General features: G+C 40.7%; 1 protein-coding gene across 2 annotated transcripts in view; it reads right to left on the bottom strand.

Moving 5' to 3' along the window:
• QRSL1 (glutaminyl-tRNA amidotransferase subunit QRSL1) overlaps positions 1–12,151 on the bottom strand; it is a 679,774-nt gene that overhangs the window by 405,305 nt on the left and 262,318 nt on the right. For both annotated transcript variants that reach the window (XM_044064940.1, XM_044064949.1), the window contains one exon: positions 7,795–7,891. In XM_044064940.1, coding sequence (XP_043920875.1) covers positions 7,795–7,891 — 97 coding nt within the window. The remainder of the gene's footprint in view (positions 1–7,794; positions 7,892–12,151) is intronic.

Raw genomic sequence — 12,151 nt, 5'->3', positions numbered from 1 at the left:
GGGGTTTTTGCTGTGTCTGGGTTTAGCTTGAGAAGACATGGAAGGGGATGAAAAGGATCAATTCTTAGAGGGCCAGTGCCTACTAATCTAGGAGGCTGAACTTGTAAGAAATCTTTAACAGTTTGCATAGATTTAACTTTATCTTCCATCTTTTTAAGAACTTACTCAGCCTTGTTGCCAAACAAGCGGTCCTGATTTAAGGGAGCATCCAACAATTTAGCTTTAACATGATCAGGCAAAGATTGTTCCTTCAGCCAAGCATGCCTTCTGAGCACAGACCCAGTAACAGCGGTCCTGTAAGAGACCTCTAATGAATCAAAACCACATTGCAAAGTATGTTTTCCAACTTGTTCAGCAAAATGCATTAAGTCCTGCAATTCTTTATTTTCCACACAGTCAGGAATCAACATCATTTTCTGTTTAAGCAATCCAATAACATGTTGCTGATACGTTAACATATGACACTGGCAGTTTAAAGACCTAATGGCCAAGGTTGCATAAGTGTAGACCTTCTTACCCCATCTATCCAGCGCCCTGGAGTCTCTATCAGAAGGGGTAGGATTTTTAGCAGTAGATGCCTTAATGCCCTTGGGCCCTTGTGAAATAGTCTCTGGATCTGCAATAGGATTTTTAAAAAGGAACTTGTGTGACTCACGGACCCTGTAGTATCGGTCTGGTTTTCTAGGAGCAGGATGCAAGGAATCAGGGGCCAAACTAGATTCCGAGAAAGCATCATCAACAATGTCTAGTACAGGAGGAATAGCTAAAGGCCTATGCTGAGGTAGGAGTAAGAAATCCCTAAGCCTCTTTTTTGAATCAGAAAAATCCTGGCTTTCCCAGTGGAAATGCTCCCCTTAGAGTACGTAGGGTTTCCCCAAAAGAAAAATCTTCTGGAAGTGAAACAGAGGGAATGGAGTCCTCTGCATCAGAATCCTCATAAGTAGACAAGGGCAAATCAAGATCATCAGAAGAATCAGAAAAAACAGAATCCTGGTCAGAAGATTCATAAACCACTTCAGTCCTAGGCCTCTTAGAAAGGGGGGGTTGGCTACCCCTGATTAGAGTTATTAGATCTTCAGCCATTCTTATCATTTGTTTTTTGGGCATGGAGGCCTGAGCATGTGGCCTGGGCGTCGGTTTTTTAGGCATGGTTCGAGATTTAGGCCTAAGAGAAGAAGGAGGCGTCGGTTTAATAAGCAAGTCCGTAGACCTGAATACACCCTCAGAAGCCAGTGCCTGCACAACAGTTCCGGACCCATCCAAGGTAGAGACATCCACGGGTTCCACAGTTAAAGCATCTCACGGCATACCGGACTCCGAATGGGTCTCAGAGGCCTGCATATCAGAAGTAGCGGGTATCAGGGGCTGCGAAAGCGCCTCACTGAGTACCAGCGAACTGGCGACTAGTTTAGGAGAAGCATCGTTGGCAGTTTTGGACCTCGGTGGCCTGTCTTGGTCTTTATCTTTGAGGTTTTTCAGATTCCTGGTAGTCGGATGCCTAACTGATGACATTTCCGGATAATTAAACCAAGAACCAAAATATTTAGAAGCGAAAATGTACCAACGATGGATAGTGCTCTGATTAAGTAAAGCACAAAACTGACAGCAAGGTACGTTGTGGTCAGGGCCTAGGCAAGGAATACAGTACGAATGAAAATCTTTATGAGGTATTTGCTTTCCACAAGTAATGCAATTATCAACTTTTACTGACATCGGTAAGGAGCAAGAAAAAGTTTCCCCAACGGGGTACTCAGCTTTAGTTGAAGACTTCAGTTCTGAAACTTGAAAACGAAAATTTCAGGAGTCGGCCAACCGGCACTTGTGAACTGCTTCTGCTTCAGGCACCGCACAGCAAGAAAGATGGATGTAATGGCATCGACTGCATATTTTATACCTCTGATGACCTGACGTCATGGAAAAAGGGACAGCAACCGACGCAGGACCCAAGACTTTGTTAATCAGGCCGACTGAGGGCTACCTGCAAGCAGATAACCCAAATGTAATGACTGCAACAGTGAAACACAAAGAACATCTTGATGTTCCAGGATGGCTGTAAAAATTACTGTATTAAAGTAACTTATTTTTCACTTTGAGAAAGGCAAAATGCTTTAGTCAGGTAGACTGCTGCTGCTGCCTTCAAGGAAAGAACTGTTTTATAAAATGGCCTGTACTTCATCTGCAGGCCGCACACACAGAGTGTAAAACTTGTTTAATAGATTAAAAACACTTAGAATTTTCATGGCAAGGTACTGTACTGTTAAAAACTGTGGGACCTACTCTAGAATTTCGACTAACTAATGCCGCTATTACCATGTAGTATTGGTATAAATTCCCCCATCTACCATACCGTTGGACACTCGTGCACACACCTGGACACTTTTATACATTACTAGTTTACTTCATCCACTGTTTTCTGTATTTTGTGTGGCTTTCCTGCTAGTTTTCATTGTAAGAACATGTTTTTGGGGCTGTAAACATGAAAACTGTTGTGACAGGTTTTTTTTTTTTTTTGCAAAGCACTGACATTTTTGTCTGAGCTGTTAATAACTTAGTTTTTTATGCACACTAACCACACTAAAACACATGGATGGATATTTACTAGATATTATTAGATGGATGTATTTTTATATTTACGGTGTTCTAGTTTGTATATGCTTATGGTTAGATAGCTATGTGTTTTTCTTGATTTTAGTTCTTGTCACAGACCTGATGAAGGCTTTATTTCATTAGTCAGTCAAAAGCATTTTAGTTAAAACTCTTTTGATGTGTATGTTATGCTTCTAATACCTGATCTTGGAATGTTGGTTGCAAACAGATAGGTGGTGTTTTCCTTAACTAGGATTCAGTTTGATCCAATCAGTGCTAGTGTGTCGGGGTGGGTACTTGGTGTTCTAAACGTCACTTTTATGGCCCCGATTATATTGTTTACCGCGAATAGGCTAGTTTAAAATTAAACAATACGTATATTTTTTCCATGCCTACTTCTAACTATATAAAAGCTGATATGTTTAACATTGTTAAAATATTTCTGATTTTTTGTTTGAGGATCGCTTTTCTGTGATGAATAAACGCTTGCTACTTTGGAACACTACCTGGGTTTCATGATTTTTTGGAAATTACTGAGACTGAGCTCATCAACAAAATTTTAAGATCGCTAATTCATATAACAGACAATCTGACAACCATGTGTCGCATTCTATTATACTTTTATTTATGTGCATTTTGTTGAGAAGGTTTAGTCTATCTAGGCCTTTGGCCTACTTTTAGGGGAGATCTAAGTCAGTATCAGTACTGGTTATGCAAAATTTGGCCAGGACACTAGGGAAATTTGCCTAATCAACAGCAGGCATCTGTGAGCAAATTTCACGCTTCAGTGATGGAGGCAAATTCTCTGTTTAGTCCTACAGTTGATGCTTCTGTGTTAGTACCTGAGCAACTGGTTGGGTAAAATAAAAATCCAGCAGTGCATAAAGTGCTGGATTTAAGGCATTCTGTTCTGAAGGAATAGGGTTACCACCTGTCCCACTTTGCGAGGGACAGTCCCTCTTTGGGCAGTTGTGTCCTGACAAAAATTTGTAAAAATGGCAAATGTCCTGAGATTTTAGGACAAAATTATTTCCTTTAACAGTTATTCTGTATCTAAAATACCTAAATGTTATAAGAAACAGAATAAGCAACTAAAATGCTACAAGAATAAAATTTTATTTAGGCAAAAAAGTTAAGTTCTATCCTTTGTACTGACCGTGGGTATGTGTTGGCCTGTAAAATCTGATGTTTGTACCAAAAATGTCCCACTTTGGCCATTTGAAAAGGTGGCAACCCTATGAAGGAACTTCTAAACGAATATGTCCATAGCAATAGTAAGAAATGCAGGGGGGCTGTGAATAGTATCCACTGCACTGTGCTCTTCATTTTCAGTTTTTAATGGACACAGGCAGGACTTCCTAGTTTCTCAAATGGTAGTTCCTGCTCATGCTATGCCAGAAAAGGTAGTGTCTTCAGATGTTGCTTTTCCAGCTGATACCACAGAAAGGGACCCAGCTGGTTGCTGTTCTTATACAACAACAGTTGCTTCTAGAGTCTTACCTTTTACTCAAAGATCCTGAGGACTAGCGGTAGACAACAACAAGGAGCAGCGATAAGGCATTTTAGTAGGATTATCAGTGCTTTGGGCAGCAATTGTGTTGGACTCGTATACAGCTTCTGTAGGATGTGACATCTACAACTCACACTGTCAATGTGTTTGTGTTCATTTCTCTTACGCCTGCAGGACTAGCTGACAAATTCATCAGTAAGTTTGCAAACAAAACATCTGTTAAATGTTGTGATTTTGACTTATTAAACTTAATGGGTAACCATAAATGACATTTTGTTTTATCAACTTCCCATGGACATTCTAGAAGAGGAACACGTTTGTGCTTATTAGGAAGATTATTGCTCTGTCATTTATGACATCACACTCATTAAAGGCTCTGGAGTCATATGGACTAGGAAGTGGGAGGTCTCGCCAGAATTCAATGTTACATTTAACAAGGTTGTTCCTTTAGAAACAGATGCTTTTGTCTGTGGTTTATGAGGTATCCTTAGGTATGCTACACAGCCTATTTTTTTTTTTTTTTTTTTGCGGTGGTACAATTACCTTAGTCAAAGCTTGCCCCAAACATGATTGTGAACAATATAGTGATAGCAGTCACATCACATCAAATTGTGTTCCTCACTGTAAACATTGCAATTGCACACTCACTTCCGTTAGATTGTCCTGCAATGGGAAACATTCCACAGTCCACACAGAGTTCTTCTGCTTCTAGTATTTTTTATGTATGGCCATCTGTTAATGCCTATGAAACAGCTCCTCCAAGCACCTCTGCAGTTTCTTCTGAACACTTTCTTCTAGAGTCATCATAGTGACCAAGTTGAAAATATGGGTAGGGATGACCAGACTCCCTCAATCTAGAACAAGTATGCAATGTTATTTGATGGGGGTGGTTGGCAAGACATTTCACGGTGAAACATACCTCAGCAAGAAAGCAGACTGATAAATTTAAGTCTGCTGAGAAACTTAATAGGTTTCTCCTTGAATGTTATTTATTTCATGTATTATTTGTTAACTGGGTTGCAACCCTGATGTAAGTGGACTACCGTCAGGTTCAGCCCCAGGAATATAGTTAAATAAAACAGCACAATAGCATACATTCTTGACTGAGGCAGCTACTCGCAGTTAAATGGGCAGCTTCTCAATCATGTGACAATGTTCATCCCACTTCTGCTAACCAGCAAACTAAGGAGTAAAAAGGTCACACAGACAAACCCATTAGTAAAAACAAGGAAAAACCTAGCCAAGTTTTCATTGTGTGATACCTTAAACCTCCTGTAAGAGGGGCCCATGGGAATATATACAAATAACCCCTTAAGGACATCAAGTGTTTCAGCTATATGGCTTATGAATGTACATGACTTTTTACTGTTTCTTTTTTAGTCTTTGTGGATACATTCAGGCCAATAAAGCCAAACTCCACTGTTCTGGACATGCATATTTCAGACTTCTTATCACCTTGTCAGCATAGCATAAGTGGAATGTTTGGCTACACTTTAGGAACACAGGTTGTATAACCCAGCTGATGTCCATAACCATTAAGATGTCTGCAAAATATCCAAATTAACATCCAAAATGGATGAATAGACAGGCACCCAAAATCCATCATGAAAATCTCTTGAAATTCAGAAAACAGTATAGTTCTTACATAGTCTGGCAGTTGTCTTAGCGGATTAAGGAGCTATTAATGAGCTGTTTACTGTGGTCCAGTGGTGCAAGGTTCAATTCCCTCAACTTTCACTGTGCAACTGTGTGACTCTAAGCAAATCATAAATAAACACCGTCTCTGGGCCGAGTCTGGAAAAGGTTCATGGAAATCAGTGATCTACACCAGAAAACAAATACAAATAAAATAAAAAAGTGTTTATTTTGTCTTTTTAAACCGTATAATTATGCTTATAAATTGTCTTGTTCAGCAATTTAGTGGTACCGCCAACACAATATGCTTGGTTTAAGACTCAAGAGGCTGCATATACAACTTTTGTGGAAGAACTGAAATAACCTGTTACTTCATAACAATTCATGTTCTCACAAAAAAGGAGGGAGATAGAAATGTTCTGCAAGTAAATGTTATATCCTCAAGTTCCTTTTATTTTATAACCATTCTGTTTGCCATGCTTTTCCTTGGGCACTTCCAACAACGATTTCAGACTGATTTTTTTTTGGGTTATTAATAAACATGGAGCAGTTACCTACATTTTTATTCTTTTATTCACTCTCAAGATATTCCATTTACAGTTCACTGGCCCCTTTACTGACTTTGCATCTAAATTGTATATCAGAATAAAACCTAGGCATTTTTCCTGTGCTGATCCTTAGCATTCAAAGCATCAAAATCACTGCCAAACTGTAATAAGGGTTTGTAACAATAATCGCTATGACTAATAACTTCCGGTACTTGCGTATTATTGCAACTAGATTCTGAACCTGGGATAACTGTTCATGTTATGGCAGAAGGGGTACTTCTGTTTTTGCAGGGGTATGTAAGCAACTAACTACTTTTGTCTGAGCTTGGGTAATCACCCAGGAAGAGGAATAAGGGTCAAAACACAATTTCAGGCTACACACTTGCACAGGGCAGGATGATAGTAACTTAGCACTGTGCAGCTGCAATCTTCTTTTCCTGAGAAAACAAATGCTGCTGTATAAGGTAAGCAATGAAAGCAGGCCCTTTTACATGGGTTTTATTTTGTGTGTCGTTGCGTACTGAAAAACGGATAGGTTGAAGCGGCCATGTTGGGTATATGTGAAGTATAAGTCCTTTGCCAAAGTCCGCCAGGCTGGAAGATGAATTTGAGCCTTATTCCTCTTCATGGGCGATTACCCAGTGCTAAACATAGCTACTTAGTAGTTTAATCACCCCTGCAAAAACACAATGACTCCTTTCTGCATAAGCTGAAGTGTCCTCTCCCAATTCCAAAACAGTACAACATGATAAACACCCACAAGGGATACCAACATCACACACACTTCACACGGTACTAAACATTTCATTTGGATTTGACATGATGACTGCACTCAAAGAAAGTTACCTGGGTAAAAGTACCGCGTACAAACTACTAAAATAAAAGCGATTCCCTACTAAACGAAAATGGGGATTATCGCATCCAGGTTACTAATCTATCAAAGGTCATGAAATTAAGGGCAATGAGTAGTTTGTCCATAATCTCAACAATTATGACAGATCTGGAACCTAGTTGTGATAATATGCAAGTACCATAACTTCCTTTTTACCTTCATCTAATAAACCTGCAAGATAACCCTTGCCATGAACCTTTCTGTAAGGTTAACGATTTCATTCATCATCATCCACAGTCAAACTACTGGATAAAAAGAGCTGCTCTTTTGTAATGCTTTATTCTTTAAATTAATTAGCAGCATACTTTCATAACGCAGAAGATATTGCTACCTACTGAGTTTATGTGAACAGCTATGGTAAAAGTATAACTGTTATCCTCAAGTATAAGATGATATATCCAACTGCAATAAACTGAGAATGGCATCCCTAAACCAGATAAAACACTGTAAAGAACGGTCTTTAAAGAAAAGCTGCAAATAAGAATTCCGTCATTAAGATAGAAAAGTCAGTCCCTGTATAATGCCTCAAAAGACATTTTAAAAATAATGTCAGTATCAAAGTTTATACTGTTTGTATTAAAACACTAGTAACAATAGTAAAAGTATTAAAACAGTCAACGTACCCCATTGCAAATTCATCTAAATTGGTCTTTCCAACCAGTACGGCACCTTGATCTATCAGTTTCTGGACTACTGTAGCATTGAAAGGAGGTATGTAACCTGCAACAAGAACATTAGTTTACTGCAAAACACTATGCAACATTGTAAAGTTCAAGAAGAATTCACCTACAAAATGGACCAAGAACATTCTGCATCATGACAGGCATAATCTCATAATGTATAGATATATACATATATATATATATATATATATATATATATATATATATATATATATATATACATATATATATATATATATATATATATATAGACACACACACATATATAAATATATGAAATTTCATAATTATTGGCAAGAGAACAGACTACAATCACAACTGCTTACAGTCACATATCTCCTTTGGGTTATTCAGAGCTGCTAGAATCTTACAGGGATCATGCCAAGCCTCAGTTTTACCTTACCTCTTTGGGATGCACAGCTTCACACAACCATCCTCCTCAGAGGACGCAGACAACTATGCTGAACAGTATGCCAGTGCAATATATAAGCACCTATACAACTGCATGGACTCAGCCACACCCAACAGAAAGTACAGTTTTGTACCTACCATAAATGTAGATGTCCGATAGGTATGCATCTGCAGTCATAACATATGGGTTGTCCTGCCTCAGGCAGCCCTTCGGTCGGCCGGATTCCAAAGTCTGGGTCTGGCCTCGGCTGATGTCGCACTTTCCCCGACGTCAGAGCGTCTGGGGTATAAAAGCATCAGCCGATGCCATTTTCCTCAGTGTTTCTTGCCCCAGATGCCAGGTGCCCTCTAGGAAGGCCAAATTTGGAGGAATGCAATAAATTCCAAACATTTTCCAAAAAATATATACATATATATACACAAACAAATACACCATAATAGATCCCCCAGCTAGCTAAAGGAGGGGTAAGTACCTAGGAATACCACAGAGGGGAAGGAGGGAGGGTAAACCTGACTGCAGATGCATACCTATCGGACATCTACATTTATGGTAGGTACAAAACTGTACTATGTCCTTCAAGGATGCATCTGCAGTCATAACATATGGGTAGAATACCATAGCCAATCTGGGGGAGGAGGTACTAAGAAAAGGATGGTGTAGTTAAGATACCCTGCAGGACTGCTGTAGCAAAACCTGCTCTGGATCTGGAGTATAAAGGTAAATTGTAATGTTTGGCAAATGTATGCACGAAGCTCCATGTAGCAGCTTCTAAAATGTCCTTGGTAGCCACCCCTCTTAGGAAGGCTGTACTGGTGGCTGTGGCCCTCGTGGAATGAGGCCTGATGTTTGCAGGAACAGTCTTTCCATGAAAGGAGTAACAAAATCGAATGCAATTTTCCTATCCACTTTGAAATTGTCTGGTTGGAAATTGCTTTTCCTTGTACCCCAGCAGCATATGCTACAGAGAGTTGGTCAGTCTTTCTGTAACTTTTAGTTCTGTCCAAGTAGTAGCGTAGTTGTCTGTGTATATCCAGAGTGTGTAGAAGTTTTTCCCCTCTATTTTGTGGATTTGGGAAGAATGTAGGCAAGTGAATAGCTTGGTTCAGGGATACCCTAGATTCCACCTTTGGCATAAAAGTAGGATTGGTTCTTAGTGAAACTCTGTCCTGATGAAAGATAAGAAATGGCTGTACTGCCATTAAAGCTTGTAACTCAGATACTCTTCTTGCTGAAGTTATGGCCAGAAGGAATGCAGTTTTCCAAGACAGAAACAGTAGATCCGCCGATGCTGCTGGTTCAAAGGGAGGAAGTGTTAGTTTCTCCAGCACAAAGTTGAGATCCCAAGTAGGTAAAGGGGGTTTCCTTGGAGGATTGATGTTTTTGATTCCTCTCAGAAATTGCCTGAGGAGAGGTTGCGAGAAGATAGGTGGATCAACCTTGTATTCTGCTGAAATTGCTGAGGCATGAATCTTAATGGAAGAATAGGACAGACCATTGTGGAACAATTCTGCTAAGTATTCCAGAACATGTGTCATGCTCGCCACTGTCACATCTAAGCCTTTTGTTGTGTTTCAAATGAGAAATCTTTTCCATTTTGCTGAGTATGTCTTCCTTGTGGAAGGCCGGCGAGCTTCCATAATAATGTCCTTTACTCTCTATGATAAGTTATTTTGAGAGGGGTTTATGGAATTTTCCAGGCAGTTAGCTGCAATGTTTTCAAGTTGGGGTGCATGATCTTGAAGTTGTTCTGCATCAGAAGAAGAGGCCATAGGGGGAGAGGCCATGGTTTCATCTGTGACATGCTCCTCAGTAGTGGGTACCAGTGCTGCCTTGGCCAGTCTGGAGCTATCAGAATCACTCTTGGCTGTTCTGCCCTGATCTTCAGTAAAACCTTGGACATTAATGGGAGAGGTGGGAAGGCATATACTTTTAGAGCTTTCCAGCTGAAAGAGAGAGAGTCCACCCTCCAAGCTTGTGGGTGGTATGTCCTTGAGCAGAATGTCTTCAGTTGATGATTGTGGGGCGAGGCGAACAGATCTATCTCTGGCTTTCCCCATGCTTTTGTTATGAGTAGAAAGATGTCTGGGTGCAGCATCCATTCGTGTGCATCCATGGTAGTTCTGCTTAAGCTGTCTGCCAGTGCATTTTCTTTCCCTGGCACGAACTGTAGTTGGATATTGAGTTTCAAGCATAGTTCCCATAGATTCATAGCCAGCCTGCATAGAGGGTAGGAATGCGTGCCTCCCTGCTTGTTTATGTACCACATGACTGTGGTGTTGTCTGTCCTTATTAACAGGTGGCCTTGATGGAGGAAAGGTTTGAAGGCCTCGATTGCGTGTATCACTGCCAGCATTTCCTTTTGGTTTATGTGCATGTGCAGCTGCCCTTGAGACCATAGGCCTTGGATACATTTGCTCTCCATGTGTGCTCCCCATCCTCGGTCTGAAGCGTCAGTGGTGATGGTTTGGTTTGTTTTTGGTTTGTTGAAAGGCAACCCTCTGTTGGACTGGCAGGCTTGAGCCCACCACAGGAATTCCTTTTGAAGGCAAGGAATGATTGGTATCAAAGTTTCCAAACTGTGACTGTGCTGAGACCATACACTCCTTAGGTACCATTGTAATTTTCTCATATGCAGCCTGGCCTGTGGAATCAGAATTATGCAGGATGCCATGTAACCCAGGGCCTGCAGGATTTTCCTTGCAGTTAGCTGAGTTTGTCTTGTCAGATTCATGAAGTAATCCGGAAGTTGTTTTTGTTTTTCTTCTGTGAGAAAGGCCATCTGGGTGGTTGTGTCTAGATCTGCACCCAAAAAGGTTATACTTTGGGATGGAACAAGTCTTGATTTTTGGATGTTGACTGTGTATCCCAAGGCCTGTAGTAGGTGGATGGCATAGGCCAAGTCCTTTATCAAATTTTTCTTGTTGTCCGCTTGTATAAGGCAGTCGTCCAGATATGGGTAGATTTGAATCCCCTGAAGTCTGCAGTGTGCAATTACTGATGCCAGGCATTTCGTGAATACTCTGGGCGCAGTAGATAAGCCAAAGGGCAATGCTGAGAATTGATAATGCTCTGATCCTGCAAGAAATCTGAGGTGTCTTCTGCAACTTTGTCGAATAGGGACATGCAGATATGCCTCCTTGAGATCTAGAGTCACCAGCCAAGACTCCTTGCCCAGCATGGGAAGAAGTTGCTGTAGGGTCAGCATCTTGAATTTTGGCACAATGATGTAAGTATTCAGTGCGGACAGGTCGAGAATAGGCCTCCAGTGATTTTCTTTTCTTGGAACAAGAAATAATCTGGAGTAAAAACCTTGGCCTTGTTCCGAAAGAGGTACCTTTTCTATGGCTTTCATTTGAATTAAGTTGTTGATCTGCTTTAAAGCCTCTGCCCTCTGATTTGGTGGCAGGTTTGGCATTCTGTTTCTTCTTGGCAAAGTGTGGAAGTGGAACCTGTATCCTTTGTCTATTATTTGCAGTGTCCATGTGTCCCTTGTAATACAATGCCAGTTTTTTGAGAATAAAGACAGCTTTCCGCCAAAGGGTGCTTCCAATTGAGCCCTGGTAGGCGGAATCAAAGGAAAGTCATTGAGTCTGTCAAGGTGTAGTAGTTGTTGTTGCTGTTCCTGCACTACCTCTCTGGTTGGTAGGCTGCCACTGATGGCCTCTGTAGGAGCCTCTAGCTTGCCCTCTACCTCTGGGATGCCTGTTCCTGCCCCTCTGGGATCTGTCAGAGTCTGGAAAGGACCAATTCTTAGTAGGCCAGTTTCTGCTGAATCTCGGTGGTTGTACTTGCAGAAAGTCCTTAACTGTTTGCATAGATTTTGCCTTTTCTTCAAACTTCTTTAAGACCTCCTGAGCCGAGGAACCAAATAATTTTTGTTTTTCC

Source organism: Protopterus annectens, chromosome 1.part0 (assembly GCF_019279795.1).
Source record: "Protopterus annectens isolate FY-2018-M chromosome 1.part0, PAN1.0, whole genome shotgun sequence".
In the NCBI taxonomy this organism is placed as follows: Eukaryota; Metazoa; Chordata; order Ceratodontiformes; family Protopteridae; genus Protopterus; species Protopterus annectens.
The sequence above is the reverse complement of the archived record's forward strand: the minus strand, read 5'-3'. Positions and strand labels throughout refer to the sequence as shown.